Source organism: Leptonychotes weddellii, chromosome 5 (genome assembly GCF_054177405.1).
Source record: "Leptonychotes weddellii isolate Sample4059 chromosome 5, ASM5417740v2, whole genome shotgun sequence".
In the NCBI taxonomy this organism is placed as follows: domain Eukaryota; kingdom Metazoa; phylum Chordata; class Mammalia; order Carnivora; family Phocidae; genus Leptonychotes; species Leptonychotes weddellii.
In genome coordinates, this window is record NC_138373.1 from 91,020,099 (window position 1) to 91,040,158 (window position 20,060).

Sequence of the window (20,060 nt, forward strand, 5' to 3'; positions counted from 1 at the left end):
GAGCACCTAACTACTTCTGCTTAAGATGATTTTGCAGGGGAGGTAATACCTGACTAGACAAAGACAGGGAAGGGAAGTATTGTAAGTAAGCAAACATTCCTTTGTTTATTCAATGACTTCAGCCTCTACTGCGTGTAAAACTAGGGATATAGCAATGAATAAGCGAGAGTGTACCTGTCTTCACGGTGTTTACATTACAGCAGGAGACACAGAGCTGATAACTAGCTACATAATCAATTATTTAATTCCAACTGTGATAGGTGCTACAAAAAGGTACAAGGTGCTAAAAGGTCCTAAGAGAACCTGAAGGGACCTGACTGAATGTTGGAAGGGTGGTCAGGGATGGCGTCTCTGAAAAAATTGTGTTTAAAATGAAACCTGAAGGGTAAGAATTCACCAGGGGAAGGAGAAGTGGAAGAATCCTCCCAAGAGAAGTGGCCGCAGAAGCAGAAGCTTTAGTGTGAAGAATGGAAAGGAGAAGTCCAGGTAAGAGAGTTTGGGAGTTTGGACTAAGGTCTGGGTGTACAGAAACAGAGAGAAGTAGATAGATAACTGATTGCACACGGGAGAGGGTAAGAAAGTGAGAACTTTCAAGGATAATGCCAGATTTTCAGCTTAGGCAACTACATGGATGGCTGTACCATTCACTGACCAAGGCTAGTGGGAAGACTGTGAATTCAGTTTTGGACATGTTAAGTTTGAGATGCCCATGAAATATTCTAGCTCCAAAGTTAAGAAAACCAGTGGGCTTCCCTGGTAATGGCTGGATTAGAGCCCCATTCCTACGGTTCTACTGTGAGACAGGAACTTAAACTTGGATGAAAATGAGAGCTTACTTTCATTCTAATGTCAAACCTATTAATCTAACTAAGGGTTATCTGTCTCAAATTCAAGAACTTGCTGAGTCCGTAAAAAGTATATTTAGCTCTTTTTCCTTCAAATCTTACAAGATGGGCATCTGAATAGGTTTTCTTTAGTCAACCCTTTACCCTTTACTCTTTGTTCATCATTCCACCCTACCCTTTTTTGTGATCAAATAGTAAACTGTAAACTTAGAGCTTTATAGATAATAAAAAGCTTTATAACAGTTATGTCTTTTGTTTTAAGATTTTATTTATTTATCAGAGAGAGAGAGGGACAGAGGCAGGCAGAGGGAGAAGCGATGTGGGACTCGATCCCAGGACCCTGGGATCATGACGTGAGCCGAAGGCAGATGCTTAACGACTGAGCCACCCAGGCGTCCCACAGTTATGACTCTTTTAGTTACTTAAAATTTAATCATATATCAGATGTTTCATTTAGAATATACAATACAGAATCTTTATATTTCATATAAGCTGCTTAAAAAGTTATTGATCATATTTTCTTCCTAACAATCCCTAGGTTCACTACATTCTTAAGGATAAGACCTACTGACCAGAACCTTATATAAATAGTCATGGATACCAAAATGCAGATTACCTCAAAGAGATCTGAAATGGGGGAGGAGGAGGCAGGGGACCTTCAGCTCCATTTGCAATGCTTTGCTTCATTTAAGAGAAAAAGCACCGATCTGAAGCAAATTCATCAATGTTGAAATATGTCAGTTCTGGGTATATGACTGTTGTATTGTTTTGTTTTATGATACTCTCCCCTACCCCTTTTTTTCATGAAGATCTCTCAATCAGTAACCAAAAGAGACATAAAAAGCAATTAATTCAGAAACAATTTCACCTGTCATTATTTATTTTCTATTACATTTGCATGGCACTCATGGAATTTTTTTTTTTATTAAAAAGTTCATTGCTTTGGAGTATTTAATTTCTGTATGAGATTAATGACCCTTTTTCAAAGCACCACTGTTGCTTGTTAAAGAAATGACTGATATTATAGAAGGTGATGACTCGTTAGGAGTGGGATTTTGCTAAAGGCAAGAGGAGAGCTTTATACGTCTAGGTGGGAATAAATTATAGCTTCATACACATGTACTTACTAATAAATCAGAGGAAATTAAGGGCAGTAAATCTATGACCCAAATGCAGACTAGTTTAATGGGATGCTTTTCAGAGATTTTCAAGGAAAGCCAGCAATTCCTTTTAGATTGGCAGCAATAACCAAAATGGTATGTGGTGCTTAACCATCAAAACACAAGCCTATGTGTTTATTCTTCATAGGAGACTTTGGTTGCTTACATAAAATAATCCCAGAGGCAAGAGGAAAGAAAGTAACAAAGATTAAGGAAGCTGATCCCTGGTTTAAAGATGAACGCTCTACAGACCAACATGCACCTGGATGTTCATAGCAGCACTCTCTACAATAGCCAGATAATGGAAACAGCCCATGTGTTCATCATGTGACAAATGGATAAAGAAGAGGCGGTATATACACACAATGGAGTATTACTCAGCCATAAAAAAGAATGAGATCTTGCCATCTGCAACAACATGGATGGAGCTAGATAGTATTATGCTAAGTGAAATAAATCAGTCAGAGAAAGACAAATACCGTATGATTTCACTCATATGTGGAATTTAAGAAACAAAATAAACGAGCATAGGGGAAAAAAAGAGAGAAAGCCAAGAAACAGACTCTTAACTACAGAGAGCCAACTGATGGTTACCAGAGGGGAGGTGGGTGAAATAGGTAATGAGGATTAAGGAGTGCAGTGCACTTGTGATAAGCACTGGGATGTATATAAGTACTGAATCACTATATTGTACACTTGAAACTAACATTACACTGTATGTTAACTAATTGGAATTTAAATAAAAACATAAAAAACAAAGAAAATGGGCTTTGAGGGTCTGTTATATACATTTATCTGCCCTGGGGACTGTAGGAAAGTAACTTAACTTCTCTGAGCTTCATTTCCACGTCTATAAAATGAGGACAATATTATCTATCTTAAAGAATCGCTTATTTAAAACATCAAATGAAATAACGTAGACACTGTCATTTTAACGAAATAAAAAGAAGGCTAAAGATTAAAAAAAACTACATACCATGTTCACTGCATCTTGATCGAAAGGGTTCCATTCTATATTCTCAGGATAGTGGGCCAGCACTTTGGATTTGAATGTTCTTCTCAGAGGACTCTGATCAAAATTTTCACCTATAACAAATAATTAATAATTAGTTGATATTTAGAATTTTTTCAAAAGCATGTAGTTTTATTTTTATTTTATAGATATATTGACAGATAATGTTGAAATCTGATTCAATTTCTACCTCTAACAGTCTGAGTTGTAAAATTCTCAATGGAACTGTTAATGAAAGGTTACTGAAAAGAAACTGTTAATAAAAGATCTGCATTTAAACCTTCAGAATCTGAGGCGCCTGGGTGGCTCACTTGTTAAGCGTCTGCCTTTGGCTCGGGTGATGGTCCCAGAGTCCTGGGATCAAGCCCCGCATCGGGCTCCCTGCTCGGTGGAGAGCCTGCTTCTCCCTCTCCCACTCCCCCTGCTTGTGTTCCCTCTCTCGCTGTCTCTCTCTCTGTCAGATAAATAAATAAAATCTTTAAAAATAAATAAATAAAACTTCAGAATCTGAATTTCAACACCTTGGGCAGACAACTATACTAAAAACCAAGATCTACTCAAATAATCTTTGCTGTAACCTAATTATTGTCCTCATTTCAATATGTGGTGATAAAAAAAATCTACTTGGAAACATCTAATTTATTAACAAAACATCCCGAATTTAGCATCCTGCATCATACTTCTGATCCTAAGATTTTGTACATGGACAGACACAATGCTGCCACACTCAAAGGAGGCAATTTTGCTTGAGCTGCCACAGAAATCTGACAAATGTGACTGCATCCAGTCTTTTACAAGTAACAGAATTAACAGAATTAGAAACATCATTACTGAGTTGTCTAGTAGACACACTAAACCTATGAAAAGAAACAAGCTATTCCAAGCCAAACTCATCACCTGTCAAAATTCAGGAAAAATAAAGTCAGGCTATACTTCGATTATTATATATAAATAAACTTCAATTATAGCTGTCAGCTCAGTTCTTTATCTCCTTGACCAAATTAATTCCCATGAGACCTGTTTCCCACAAATGCCTTAGTTCCATAAAATATGTTAATGTGGATGGCTCTTAAATTCTCAATGTCAAAAAGTTGAGACTGAAGAATAGTTTGTGTAAAACACAAACTATTATATCAAAAGATAAATGCTACTTACCAGTATTTGTACAAGTAAAAATACCAAGTAATTTATAAATCATAATTGGGCATCTAGTTAGACTCAGTTTCCATTTTTGGTAAAAATATGAAAAGATGGATACTAAAACACCTTTTAGTGCAAAACTTAACATATCACAAAAGGAGGGAAAAGTTACACTCTAAAATCTTGTTGGAAACTGCAATATAAAATACACAGAAGCTTTTCTGAATAAAGGCACATAGTTTATTAAATAGATTTGCTGCAGAAACTGTATTGTTTCTAATTTAAGCCCTGGTTAATGATCATTTTCCTTTGGATTCCTCTTACTTATCTAGGCAAATGTTTCACCTCTAGTTTTCTACTGCATATATCTATCTTCTAAGAGATAGGGTAGAGAGCTTTCATTTCTAGAAGAACTGTCAAAAGCATCCCTGAGGACGGTTTATGAATTTTTGCAACATGCCTCTAGAGTGTGCTTACAAAGTCAATGGAAAAATGTGGAACTGTCCAGAAGTCAGTGTGCCTGAAGAAAAGAGTCAGGGTTCAGAATACCTGACTTCAGGAAGGGCAAATGACATTCTTTAAGCTGATACTAGATTCTCATGCAAGCACTAAGAATTTTTAGATTATTCACTTCTTCATTAAAAAAAAAGAAGACGATGACTAGGGGCACTTGGGTGGCTCAGCTGGTTCAGCATCTGCCTTCAGCTCGGGTCATGATGTCAGGGTCCTGGGATCGAGCCCTGCATTTGGCTCTCTGCTCAGCGGCGGGCAAGTCTGCTTTTCCCTCTCCCTCTCCCTCTGTGATCTCTCTTGCTCTCACTCTCTCTCAAATGAATAAAATCTTAAAAAATAAAAAAGACTACTTTTCACTTCACTTTAAGTCACAGAAAACACAAAACAAAAATTCCCTCTTGGTTCTAAAGATCTATGCTGCTAACTCTGCTACTGACAGGAACAGGATATCCTCAGATAATATACAGCAACCAAGAATGCCTCTCCTTCACCCACCAACATATACCAGAAATGTTTATTTTTGTAAGTGTAAATAAAATGTGAAACACTGTGGGGGCAGAAGAAACAGCACATAATGCAAGATATAACTCCTTGCAACACTTACCTTTTAATGAATTCCTGCCTGAGTCTGGTTAAAAAAGTAACATTATCTTCATTCATATATCAAGTTATTAATGGGACAGAGGATAAGTCAGAAAAGCCATGACAGTGCCATTTTCAATATAATTGTTCTGTTAACTAAGGAACACCACACCCTCTTGAAGCGCAATGGAATCACCCAGAAGATAGAGAAGGAAAACCACCTTTTTCAGAGAGAAAAAATTTCACAAAAACAAAAAAATGAAAACACTCAACGAAACAGAAACACAAATCTACAAAAAGAAAAACAGAACCACCACCACCACCAGCTACTAGACTGCCAAAAAAGGGGGGGCAATAGGAAAGGTCACTGCTGTATATATAGCTGTCTTGGCAAATACCATTTTGAAGTAAATTAAGGGAACAACCAACCATGTAGAAATTCTGATAACACTGTTAAGGATTTAGACATGAGTGGATGTAGTTATCGCTACTATTACCAGCCAAAGAAGAGAATCCTGAAGATGACTTTTGGAGACGGGCAGTGGGGGGAACAACCTAATCTTCTCATTTTGAACCCATGTTATAAATGAACTTCTAACTTGGAATTTACTGCGAGGACTTAGCAGGAGAAATGAATTAGTCTAAGAATTGGGGTTCCCAGGCAATAGAAATGATACATATGCATTCTTAACTTAAATTCCACCTTTTAAACACTATCCTGAAATGAACAAGGATTATAAACTTGTGCAAATATTAATATCCCCCACTACAAATGCATATAAACTTAATTCCAAGTAATACTGCCAAGTAAACTGCTACTAAATTTAAGCTGCAATTCAGCCTTTCCTTCTAAGAAAATAGCATATATCTGCCAAGAGAGCTTAAGATCAGTGAATAATTTTTTCAAGGCTTGAAGCAAATGAGGTCTTTACAAAAATTAAGATGCAGATGAGAGAACAGAAATACAATATAATACCTATTTTTGCCCAAGAAAAACAGAAAAAAAAAAACCCCAATTATGATGGGCTTGGGGTGAATTAAAATAATGATTTCTAACACCTTAATTTTTATTTTTACTTTTATTTTTATTTTTACCTGAAGTCGTATTTGCAGTATCTTGGCTCTTGCCATGACGATCTGCTTCTAGCCATTGGTACAAAACTACATAATGTAACAGAAACAAAAAACTTTATAAACAAAGAAACACAAACAAACACAAAAGCAAAATGACTCTGAAGAATGGAAAATGAGAATAACAAATTAAACAAAAGCAATAAACATGAGACATTAACATCAATGGAATGTAGCTTAACACCAACAGTATATAGCTTATAAGCTATTAGTAATAAGAAAGCACAGAGAATAGGTAATTGTATTTTAATGTAAGAAAAATACTATTTAAACATTTGTAACAGTTATTCATATGGGAAAAAAGCACATATATTCTTCTCAATGCTGATTTGAAGAGAAGTATCAGGAGAAAGCTAATGTTTCCATAGTCAGATAAAATATAAGACAAAATGACCAACTTTAAAAATTACATTCCAACTTCTGCACACCTATCAGAATGGCTGAAGTCCAAAAAACGGACTATACCAAATGCTGACAAGTACAGGAAGTAACAGTAACTCTCATTCACTGGTGGTGGGAATCCAAATTGGTACAGCCACTTTGGAAGACAGCTTGGCAATTCCTTTTTTTTTTTTTTTTTTTAAGATTCTACTTATTTGACAGAGAGAGAGACACAGCAAGAGAGGGAACACAAGGAGGGGGAGTGGAAGAGGGAGAAGCAGGCCCCCCGCAGAGGAGGGAGCCTGATGCGGGGCTCGATCCCAGGACCATCATGACCTGAGCTGAAGGCAGACGCCTAACAACTGAGCCACCCAGGCGCCCCCAGCTTGGCAATTTCTTAACAAAGCTAAGCACAGTCTTACCATAGGATCCCATAGCTCTACTCTAATCTGGACAAAAACATCAGACAAATCCCAAGAGAAGCAATCTATAATATACCTGATGAATACTTGCCAACTATCAAGGACATCAAAAACAAGGGAAGTCTGAGAAGCACTCACAGCCAAGAGGTGCCTAAGGAGACATGATAACTGAATATAATGTGGTATATTGGATGAGATCCACCAAGAGAAAAAAGGACTTTAAGTAAACACTAAGGAAATCTGAATAGGATATATACAGACTTTAGTTAACAATTATGTATCAATTGATTTGTTAACTGTAACAAATATACTACTGTAAGATGTTAATGATAGGGGGGCGCCTGGGTGGCTCAGTTGGTTAGGCGACTGCTTTCGGCTCAGGTCATGATCCTGGAGTCCCGGGATCGAGTCCTGCATCGGGCTCCCTGCTCAGCGGGGAGTCTGCTTCTCCCTCTGACCCTCCCCCCTCTCATGTGCTCTCTCTCTCTCATTCTCTCTGTCTCAAATAAATAAATAAAATCTTTAAAAAAAAAATGTTAATGATAGGAAAAACTGTGTGGATGGGGGGGGATATGAGGTATATGGGAACCCTATTATCTTCTCAATTTTTCTAAAATCTAAAACTGCTCTAAAAATCAAGTCTGTGTTTTAAAAAGCATTCCAATATGTAAGATAAGGACAAAATAGTATTATATCCAATCTTGTAAGTAACCTACCTTTTAAGAAATCATTCTATGCAAACAGGAGCTGAAGTATGCTCTATACTAAGATTCCATTTAATCAACTATCCCTTTATGTGCTATTAACTAGGAAGTGTCAACTCTTGGAGGAAATTTTACCACAGTTAAGGACACAGACTGTTAGGAAATTCACACTAGACCTCTGTAACTGCAGCTTTGAAGAGTATAAAAACTTCTGAATAGGTTACCCAGATGTCTACAACTTTTAGATATCCAGTCTTCTCTTTAAAGAGTTAAATAATGATAATGTAGGGTCCTAATCACCAGGGAATCTTCCTATCTATACCTTGAAAGTCTGAATGATCTCAGGACAAAGGCAAAACTTCTACGCTGAGGGGGCTATTGGCCCACAGATACTGTGAGAGTTCTGTATCCCAGTCAAGGTTTGCAGAAACTTTGTACACTCTCCCTTCACAAAACAACAAGAGAAAAACCAAAGAGCTGGGGAAGGTAGCCTATGGGACTCCTGGACTGAAGGAAAAAAGGAACTATCTGATCCATTATAAATCCTGCAATCACCAAGGAGGTTATTTGGATCTTTCCAGACAGCCAGGTGGTATACTGACATTTATCATCAGGGATAGATGGCTCAAAACAGACCTTTGAAGAGCCCCCACACATACACCCATGCAGTGTGCAAGGTCACTGGCTGAGGGTGCCCCAGTGGGCACACAAGTCAGTATACTCCCCTCCAGGATACTGCACACTTCTGGGAGGCAAATAATTGTTACGACTGGGACTAGCAAGGAAGAACTCGAGAAGCAGACCTCACTCATTTTTTACCTTTCTAGTTTACAGGAATAACTACTCATTAGAGTACAGAAGTAGCAGATTAGAGAAGTATTAGGCCATGACACAAAAATCTCCCCATTTGGAAAAAAGCAAGTATGGACTTTACAACTGACAATGAATATCACTCTCACAAAAATGAGATACAAAAGAGAGGAAACTAATCCATTAACTGGTCTAACAATTCTGCCTAGCTTTCATCTAAAGGCTATTTTGCCCTGATTAAGGTAGAAACTCTTGGGTGCATTTAAGGTATCACTAGGAATATTTACCAATAGTTCAATTACTTAATATAGCTCCTGTTTCTGGTTTTACCAGAGAAAAAGAAAAAAAGGAAAAAATATGAAAGCTATTCCAGGTGAACTTACACAGAGAATTATACATAAGCAAAAGTCTTTTTAGTAAATTTAGATATTCAATTGTTTTATCCTTGCCTCCAGATTACCCATGGTCTAAATATTTCAGAGAATTTCCAGTGAAATAAGTGCATCTGCTTCATGCAAAGCTATAATGTGAATGACCATTAGATCAAATTTGGATTTCAAAGCCCACTTTATAGCACATTTAAAAATATAATGTATAACTAAAAAAAGAAATGTGACAGATATTTTTACCTAATATACCACAGTGCAAAGGGGTAGTTCTAGAAGGACTGAGCTCAAAAAATTTAACTCCCATAAAGCATCTGAAATATGTTAAAATACAGGGTCTGCTGCTATGTTTGTAGTCCCTGACTATATTGTGCATTCTCTTCCTTGGTAACTTTCTAGATTGCTTTTTACTGTGCTCCTATACATAATAAATGCAGTTCTTTAAATATGGGACAGAATTTGCCCATTTTTTATGGATGTTCTCTACCCTTCATAGAAGAAGCCATATACCCACTACTAGTTACTAATTAATGCTATAGGTTTTAACCCATGATGGGCCTGTTAGACTTTCTAAAAACACAACTTCTATATCCAGTCAGCAATCTTGCTAGTCATAAAGGGAATCAAGCAAAAGAAGCTGGGATCTCTGAAAATTTATAGACCCTACTGAGGAATAATCATCAATAAAAAAACCGTGAACCCTGGTAATCTTAAGTTTGTTTTAAGATATTAATAAAAGTACACCAACATCAATCTAGTAAACTTTGAATTTCTAAGAAATTCACAGTATATTTCATTCTTGATCACATCAAAATTAAAGAGCCATACTCTATTTAGCTAACACTAAAATACACTTTAATTACTGAAGTTTATTCACTGGAAACCAAGAGTATACAGCACAGTTATTCTGTTTCAGCCTGGTACCTCCATTTAATTCTGTCACTAATCACCTGGAGTTGGCACAGACGTCACTTGTTAAAAGGCACGGACCCCAATAGGACTGCCGTGACTTCAGAGGTCACCAGCCCATCAGCCCTTCTGACATACTGGCTATACATTTGGGAGTTTCCATAACTATCAGGTTTGATAATTCACTAGAAAACTCATGGAAAGCACTATTACTTGTGATTGCAGTTTTATTACAAGAGCTACAAATCAGGGTGCTTGGGTGGCTCAGTCGTTAAGCGTCTGCCTTCGGCTCAGGTCATGATACCAGGGTCCTGGGATGGAGCCCCACATCAGGCTCCCTGCTCGGCAGAAAGCCTGCTTCTCCCTCTCCCACTCCCCCTGCTTGTATGCCCTCTCTCGCTGTGTCTCTCTCTGTCAAATAAATAAATAAAATCTTAAAAAAACAAAACAAAAAAAACAAGAGCTACAAATCTGAAGGACCAGACAAATGAAGACACACAAAGGGTGAGGTCTGGGAGGGAATGCAGTGCTTTCATGTTCTGTCCTGTGGAATCAGGGTATGTTACTTGCCACCACCACACACACATACAATGTGTTTATCAACCAAGAAGCTCCACTAACCTTTGGTATCTGGAGGGTTTTTTTTTAGATTTATTTATTTATTTTGTGGGGGGAGGGGAGAGGGAGAGAAAGAGTCCCAAGCAGTCAGTGCAGAGCCCAACTCAGGGCTCCATCTCCCGACCCGAGATTATGACCTGAGCCAAAACTGAAAGTCGGAGGCTTAACTGACTGCACCACCCAAGCGCCCCTGGTATCTAGAGTTTTTAATGGGCTTCACTACGTACACAGGACTGATTTGATGATTAGCCATATGACTGAACTCAAATCTCTAACCTCCTCCCTTCCCTAGAGGCCCAGTTGGCTCAAGCCCTCTGGTAACCAGCCCCTACCCCGAAGCTATCTAAGAGGGGCTCATCTTTACTTCATTAGGATAACACTCCTATTACTTAAGAAATTACCAGGGATCTAGAAGTTCTGTGCCAAGACTGGGACAGAGACCAGACAAATTCTTATTAGGCACGGGGCGCCTGGGTGGCTCAGTCGTTAAGCGTCTGCCTTCAGCTCAGGTCATGATCCCAGGGTCCTGGGATCGAGCCTTGCATTGGGCTCCCTGCTCGGCGGGAACCCTGCTTCTCCCTCTCCCACTCCCCCTGCTTGTGTTCCCTCTCTCACTGAGTCTCTCTGTCAAATAAATAAATAAAATCTTAAAAAAAAACCAAAATTCTTATTAGGCACTGTGCATTCTACCACCAAGCACAGAACACAGTAGCAGATTATTTATTTGCAAAAATAACCTTAGCAATGGATTCAAGATCTATAGTCCTCTGATAATGAGGAATAAACAAAGCACTCTGCTTCTAAGCCATGCTTTACATCCTATCCCTTTTCTGATAAAATATGAAAGAAGAAAAAAACTTTAAAAAGTCATTGAAGTATTGTAACTGATATTATAAAACCCTCTAAGAGGAAAGGTCCATAATTTTTAGGTAAATAATAAGTACCATGCGTTTATCAGTGCTTAGTAAATTATTTTTATTATTCTGGAAAATATAACAGTGATTTTCAAATAATAAGCATAACCAAGAAAACAAGGTTCTAGTTCTAGTTGAATATTCTGGGTTCTAGTAGCCTAGGGCAAACCACACTTTCTTTGAGCAAAGGTTTCCTCATACATAAAATACAGATTACATAATAACACATTAGTATTATTACAGCTCTACCTTGTATGAGGATCATTTATGCAATGTATTTCGGGGAAAGCATATTAATGTTAGTATTTGATGCTGCATGTTATAAAGTATAAAACGAATCTTCCTTATTGCTAAAGGAATATTCTCTGCTAAAATGACATCAAGAGAGCTACCCTTTGATTCAGGAACAAAAGAAAGGCACCTGCCATTAAAATATTTATAGCTGACAAATAACACTATAGGGCTAGATTTCTAAGATGATTCAAACTGAAACAGTTCTGCTGTATGACTCAAAGAAGCAGTTATTTGCTCAGAGTTAACACAGACTTTTCCCTTCATTTCCGTTCATTACTTTTTGCTGCCAATACTCTCACCAAAAAATAAATAAATAAATAAATAAAATTATAAGTAGTCAAAAACAAGTAACTCAGTTCAGTTTACACAGGGATACCAAGGAACATATACAAGAATACCACTTTCTTCCTCTTACTCTCTTCAACAAAATAAAGCAAAAACCTCTATAAGAAATCAACAAAGTTCTCTAGAGAAAAGATATAAACTACAAGATAGGAAAAAGGATACATGTGTTTTACTAATGCTCCCCTGCCTCTGGTCTATGAAATTATTTTAATATGAGCAAAATAGGGCAAAAAATGTTAATAAGATTTACCGAGAAAGAAATTCTTCCTATAAGAATCAAACAAAAGCATTATTAGTCCAACAATCACCTGAAGTTTTTTGCAGCTGATATAACTGTTGCTAAGCAAAAGTGGCCTCTGAGTCTCTTCAGCAGTATGCACTTTTATCCAAAGGCCCTAAAGGCCCTCCCCTAATATGCTGAGTGTTAGCTAGAACATTCAGGCTTTAAAATGAACTGCATGGACTTCAGTTCTTAAAATGGTCTTGGGGGAAAGCACACACCTATAAAATTATGGTCCACGTATCCCAGGAGGAAGACAATGTGACCTGTTAGATGACGAGAACTTCTCAGTTCTACAAGAGGCTGTGATTCCCAGAGCTACTGTCTAGCATATTTTAGAAAGTTAAGAAAAAAGTCAAGTCACCTTGGTAGGGGGGAAAAAAACCATTTTAACCACTTTCCAAAGTTTTCAAAATTGACAGAAAACAAAAAACCAAGGATAAAAATGGGATGGGAGAGAATTTTTCTCTTCCTTATAGGAAAAACAAAGTCTGCCTTCCTCTCTCCATCAGACATAGAAGAAAACCCTCAAGATGATCTCAAGCCCTGGGTTTGTTTGTTTGCTTGTTTTTTTAAAGAAGGGTTAACACTAAAAGTAATCCTATCAAAAGGGATTCATATTTACTGTTTTCACTCTAGCGCTCAGAGTATTATCTGGTACTTAGCCAGGATATTTGACTGACTGATTAGGAGTCATGCTAGATTTCTAGATTTTAGATTCTAGATTTCTCCCCTTCCCTCACCTGAATCCATCTCCTTTCCTTCCATATTCAAATAGTCACTAAATTTTGCAATTTATACCTCCTTAATATCCCTCCAAATCAGCCTTTCCTTTCTCTTTTCACTGCTACACTGTTAACTGAGCCTCAAGCCAGACTCAGAATATTGCTACAGCTTCCTAACTTGTTTCCCTGCCATACACTGTACATTAAACTCCCTTCTAGGGGCGCCTGGGTGGGTGGCTCAGCCGTTGAGCATCTGCCTTCGGCTCGGGTCATGATCCCAGGGTCCTGGGATCGAGCCCTGCATTGGGCTCCCTGCTCCACGGGAAGCCTGCTTCTCCCTCTCCCACTCCCCCTGCTTGTGTTCCCTCTCTCACTGAGTCTCTCTCTGTCAAATAAATAAATAAAATCTTTAAAAAAAAAATAAATAAATTCCCCTTCTAATTCACATCTCATTGTCCCTTTTCTCTCTGTCCCTCTCTTTTTCTTTCACTCAAGTATTTTTGAAGCTCTATGAGCCAAGGCACTATTCTAGGCTCTTGAGATATAACAGAATAGCAGATTGCATTCTTCAAAAATAGCCACAACAGTATCTCCTGTCCTACATGAGCTTTTGAAACTCCATCAGAAAGTAGAGTCCCTGTCCCCAGTCCTTAAACCTGGAAGGGCCTTGTGACTGACTGCCTCAAATGAAAGAATATAGCAGAAGTGAGGCTATGGCTTCCATGGCTGTCATAGAAAGTGCCATGCATTTCCACCTTGCTCTCCTGGAACACAGGTCCTTAGAGCACAGCTACAGTGCTGTCAGAAAGCCCATGCAGCCTCTGGAGAAGCCCATAAGGACAGAAACTGAGGGCTCTAGCCCACAGGCTGGACTGAGATCCCAGCCTATAGTAAGCAGTATAGCCTGCCAGCCAGGGAGTGAGCCACCTGAAAGTTGGTCCTCTGGACCCCCGTCAAACCACTCATAAGATGTCAACGAAGCAGAGACAAATTAGTCTCACCACACCCTGCCCAAATTGCAGAACTGTGAGCTAAATAAATGACTGTGTTTTAACCTGATAATTCTGAGGTAGTTTGCTATGCAACAATAAATAAATGGAACAAACAGTGGAACAAAAAGGCAAAAAATCCTTGCCTTCATAGCGTTTACCTCGGAGAAGTCAAATAATAAATATAAATTATATAATATGTTGGAAGATAAAAAGTGCAATGGAAAGTTAAAAAATAAGAATAGAGGAAGGCCAGCAGTACAGGGCATAGGTTGCAATATTATATAGGGAGGTCAGAGTGGGTGCCTCATTGAGAAAGTGATGTCTGAGCAAAAATCTGAAGAGGTAAAGGAATTAATCTTATCTCCTCAGGAAATCAAAGTGAACTAAGATACCAATCTTATAAATTTAGTCCCCCATCACCTAGAGTCCAGACTCCTTAAACAACACTTGAGGACCACACTATGATCTAGCCCTGCATTTCCAGCTTCAGTTTCTGAGGCTCCCCTACTCCCTATACACCCTGTACTTGAGCCACGCCAGATGACTTGTAGTTCCCTTTTAAGTACCGTGCTCTATGGGTCTTTGCAAGGCTTCCTCTATCTGGAATGTCTTTCTCCCTAAATAAAAATAATAGTTTTTTCTTTTTTAAAGATTTATTTGTTTATTTGAGAGCGAGAGGGAGAGAGAGCACGTGTGTGAGCACACAAGTGGGAGGGGTAGGAGGGAGAGAAAATCCCAAGCTGAGCGTGGAGCTGACATGAGGCTTGATCTCATGACCCCAAGATCATGACCTGACCCAAAACCAAGAGTTGGATGTTCAACCAAATGCACCACACAGGCGCCCCCCCAACTTTTTTTTAAAGAAATAATAGTTTTCTACTATTCCCTTGATAAATTCTGACAAACTTGGCAACTTTAAAACAACACCCACATTTATTATCATAGTTTCTGTGGGTCAGAAGTCTGGGCATAAAGTGGCTCTGCGGGCTCCTTTGTTCCAGGTCTCACGGTATTGAAATCATCCTGTTGTTAGTGCTTCTGTCCTTTCTGGAGGCTGCGGGGAAGAATCCCTTCCAAGTTCACCCGGGTTGTTGGCAGAATTCAGTTCCCTGCAGTTACAGGGCTAAGTCCCTATTCCCTTGCTAGCTGTCAGCAGGGCTGCCCTTTGCACCTAAGGCCTCTCTCTGGTCCCTCCATGGGGCCCTTACATCTCAGATTCAGCAACAGCACAATGAACCCTCCTCATCCTTGGAATCCTCTGAGTGCCTTTCTGCCAAATCTGAGTTTCTCTTTTAGGGATTCATGTGATTACAATTGGGGAAACTGGATAATCCAAGCTACTCTATTTCATGATCAGCTAATTAGTAACTTTAATTACATCTGTGAATCTCCTTCACAGCAGTACCTAGATTGGTTTGACTAAACAGGAGACAGGAATCTTGGGGGGACATTTTTAGAATTCTGCCTACTATACACCTCCCTCCTTGTCTGCCTGCTAGGCTCCTACAGGTCTTTAAGATTCTTCTTAGAAGAAACTTCATTTGGGAAACCTTTCTTGACATGTACAGGGAAAGTGAGGAGTTTCTTCCATAACACAACTTAAAATCTACAAGTTAGAACAGATAATTTTTATGGCCCGACATCTTAAAATTCCATGAGCTTAATTTTTAAATGAACCACTGTTGTAGAAACATTGTACTAAATATTAGCTGATGTGTTAAAATAAAAATATTCCTTGATGGTAAAGTTTAGGACAAAGCACTTCTTTTCTTGGTCAGCACACATGTGTGTGTGAATATAATGCTCTCCCCTCTGCATTTTTAAAAAAGGAAATAGTATTGTCAAGTTTTTGGAACTGTGTTCTAATAATTACTATACATATTGCTATCTACTTACCTTATTATATTAAAACTGTTAAATTCTATCTCCTCCTTTAAATTTTAAGCTCTTCAACATATTCTTCACCCTTACATTCTTACACATGTTCAATAAAATTTGTTAAATAAATGGACAAATGAATGGAAATTGTACTCTTTGGTCTGAATTATTTATTCCAGAGTTTGTAAGACTTACTTAAAGCATTGGTACCTGAGAAAATGATTTATTTTAAAATTTTATATTACTACACTTTATAAACTATAAAAACTGAAACGTAATTTAAGAAACAGAATTAGCCCGGGTGCCTGGGTGGCTCAGTCGTTAAGCGTCTGCCTTCTGCTCGGGTCATGATCCCAGGATCCTGGGATCGAGCCCCGCATTGGGCTCCCTGCTCAGCGGGAAACCTGTTTCTCCCTCTCCCACTCCTCCTGCTTGTGTTCCCTCTTTCGCTGTCTCTCTCTGTCAAATAAATAAATAAAATCTTTTAAAAAAAAACAAAATTAGCCCAATTTCTTTAGAACATTTTATTTCTTTTTCAATTTGTGTTACTTGTAAATTAAAATCTGATACCTACCTTATTTCAAAGAAAAGAACATAAAAATATTATTATTATATGTCTGTCTACTGTGGTATCACTTGATCAGAATTTTATTATTCTTTGCTTTGAATCTTAGATTTCATGACTTACTTTTTTTAAAAGTAAACTTTAGTTTTTAGAATGTTTTTAAGACCTACAGAAAAATTGGGAAGATAGTACGGAGTGTTTCTATATCCCCACCAAGCAGTTTTCCCTATTAGTAACATATCACATTAGAACAGTACATTTGTGGGGTGCCTGGGTGGCTCAGCCAGTTAAGTGTCTGACTTTTGATCTCAGCTCAGGTCTTGATCTCAGAGTCATGAGTTCAAGCCCCAGGTTGGGCTCCACACTCAGTGTGGAGCCTACTTAAAACAAAACAAAAAAAGAATAGTACATCTGTTACAATTAATGAAACAGTATTTATACATTATTATTAACTAAAGTATATACTTTAGTCAGATTTCCTGAGTTTTTACTTCAGGTCCTTTTTTCGTTCCAGAATCCCATCCAAAATACCACATTACATTTAGCCATGATGTCTTCCTAAGCTCTTCTTGGCCGTGACAGTTTCTCTGACTTTCCTTGTTTTAGATGACACTGACAGTTTTTGGTTTTGTTTTCTGATGTCTGACCTTACTTATTTCTTACTCTTAGAAAATCTCATTTTTGACTGGACTCACTTAGAGGTAGAAGCTCTCAGAGAGGACAGCCTCCTTCTCTTGGCCATCTGTTTCTGGCATTTTTCTTAGGCCTCCTACATTCTCTTGGCTAAAAGTTTAGCATATTCTGCAGCCTTTTCCTTATTTTTCTTAGTACACTGTTTCTTCAGAGCGATATGCTGACGTTTGTGTTGGAGGACATGTGGAGTAACAAGACACTCAATCTTGGGTGCTTTGGTTCTAGGTTTCTTTCCTTCTTTGTTTAGGGACTTTCTCACAACATACTGGTAGACATCATCTTCTTTAGAAAAGTCTGCAGATTCTGCTAGCTCTTTTGGGTGCCAGGTGACAAGGTACAGTAGTATCAGTGAGTCCAGAAATATCCTTCTCCCCTTTTTTTTTTTTTTACAGTGACCAAGTTGAGAACACTGAGACTGGCATCCACAATGCAACCCCGAACAGATTTGTGCCTTTCTTTCTCTATCCTCCTTGGTCTGTAGCAGGAATGCTCCTTACTCAGCAGCAGTGGACATGGCCATGGATCGAGACATCCTGTTTCATGGGGAGCCTTGTTTGTCATTACCACCAGTGATGTGGACCACAGAACCCTTCCAATTCTTCACCCAGAGCATCAGCAGCAACTTCTGTGGCCATATGCTTCTCATAAAAGGTATGAAGTTGCATTCAATGTCCACTTCAGTAAGTTTCTGGCAGCCAGTAGCTTCATCCTAAAGCAGCCTACCACCTCTGAGGTGCCACAAAAAAGAGGACATTGACAGTTTTAAAGAGTACTGGTCAGGTATTTTATTTTTATTTATTTATTTATTATTTTATTTTATTTTTTTTTAAAGATTTTATTTATTTATTTGAGAGAGAGAGAATGAGAGAGAGCAAGCACATGAGAGGGGGGAGGGTCAGAGGGAGAAGCAGACTCCCCGTCGAGCAGGGAGCCTGATGCGGGACTCGATCCAGGGACTCCAGGATCATGACCTGAGCCGAAGGCAGTCGCTTAACCAACTGAGCCACCCAGGCGCCCCTGGTCAGGTATTTTATAGAAAGTCCCTCAAATGAGATTTGTCTGATTTTTTTCTAAGGATTAGGCTGGGGTTATGGGCTTGGGGGAAGATCACAGAGGTAAAATGCCATTTTTATCACATCATATCAAGCTACGTACTATCAACATGACTTTTCACTGTTGATGTTCACCTTGATCACCTGGCTGAGCTAGTGTTTGTCAGGTTTCTCCACTGTAAAGTTCCTCTTTTTCTCCCCTTTTCCATACTATAATTTTTAAAAGGAAATCACTACACCCAGCCCACACTTAAAAAGGTAGAGCTGGGGTAGAGTATCTACATAAATTATTTGGAATTCTTCTGCAAGGAAGATTTGATTCTCTTCCCCCATTTACTATGTTATTTAACAATTTATTTACATCATTATGAACTTATGGATATTTTGTATTTTAGGTCATAATCCAATATACTTTTATTTTTTTGCTCAAATCATTCCACTTTTAACAGCTGGGAACTCTTTCATTTGGCTCTTGTGCCCCTTTGACATACCCCTATCTATGTATTGTTTTTGTATTTAGCACTTCCTTACTTTCCAGCACTATAAGATGCTCTAGGTTCATCTTATATATTTCCTGCCCCATTTCTAGAATCAACCATTTCTCCAAGGACCCCTCAATCCTTTAATTGGAGAATGGTTTTAGAAACGAAGATCTGAGTGCCAGGTGTGCTCATTTCTACTGGGGTGTCATTGTTTCTAGGGGCCCTCCGAGGTTAGCCTATTTTTTACTTTCTACCTAAACATTCAGAAATAAAGTAAGGTTGCTAATATTAGTTTATAAATAAATTTTTAAACCTCTTTATAACAATATTTTGTAAAGTATTTGTTCCTTCTAAAAAAATATTTTCAGTAGTTGCCTCATATTATGACTTTGCCTTTCCCCTCCACTCTATCAGCCTACCTCTACATATTCCTCAATTCTCAACCTAGAAGGGCAATGGGAGATACAGTTTTCAGGATTTTTGTTAAGATCTTTGGAGAATAGATGCCAAGTATATTTTTAGATATTTAATATCTGCTGATTTTATAAGTTCTGTGTACAAATGTAGTTGCAAAATAGGTTCAACTGTCAAACACAAAAAACTTTACCCTACACTGCCCACATGTGGAAAGACTGCATGTATCCCATCCATCCCAGAAGGAGGAGACAAGAACTAAGTACATATTTCTGTGAAATTCTTGTATTTCTCAGAATTTTTTATTTTGGATGGTTTGAAATCTTTCAAATACTAAAAATTTATATGTTTTATTAATAGGAGATTATTTTAAAGAAAAAAATATTTCTTATCCCTAAGAAGTCTCTTTTCACTGTTTTTCCAGAACACTCAAAGTAAATATTACTTGGGCAGTTATTCACTTTACCTCATTTTCTTGCCTACACTGTACCTTCATTATGCAATTTCTCACAAACTCTATGATTCAAGTTGTCTCAACTAAAGAGCTTTATAAAAGGCCTTAGAATAGTTTCCACTCCCATATCTTTTTTTTTTAAGATTTTATTTATTTATTTGACAGAGAGAGCAAGCACAAGCAGGAAGAGCGGCAGGCAGAGGGAGAGGGAGAAGCAGGCTCCCCACCGAGCAGAGAGCCAGATGTGGGGCTCCATCCCAGGACTCTGGAATCATGTCCTGAGCTGAAGGCAGATGCTTAACCCACTGAGCCACACAGGTGCCCCTCCCATACGTTATTTTTTTAAAAAAGCTTTCCCA

The 20,060-nt window shown here is 38.3% G+C and overlaps 1 protein-coding gene across 1 annotated transcript in view; it reads right to left on the minus strand.

The window, feature by feature from the left end:
* Nucleotides 1–20,060, minus strand: part of DENND5B (DENN domain containing 5B) — a 179,309-nt gene that overhangs the window by 99,473 nt on the left and 59,776 nt on the right. The window contains 2 exon segments of the mRNA XM_081818948.1: nt 2,982–3,091; nt 6,348–6,413. Of these exon segments, the coding sequence (XP_081675074.1) occupies nt 2,982–3,091; nt 6,348–6,413 (176 nt within the window).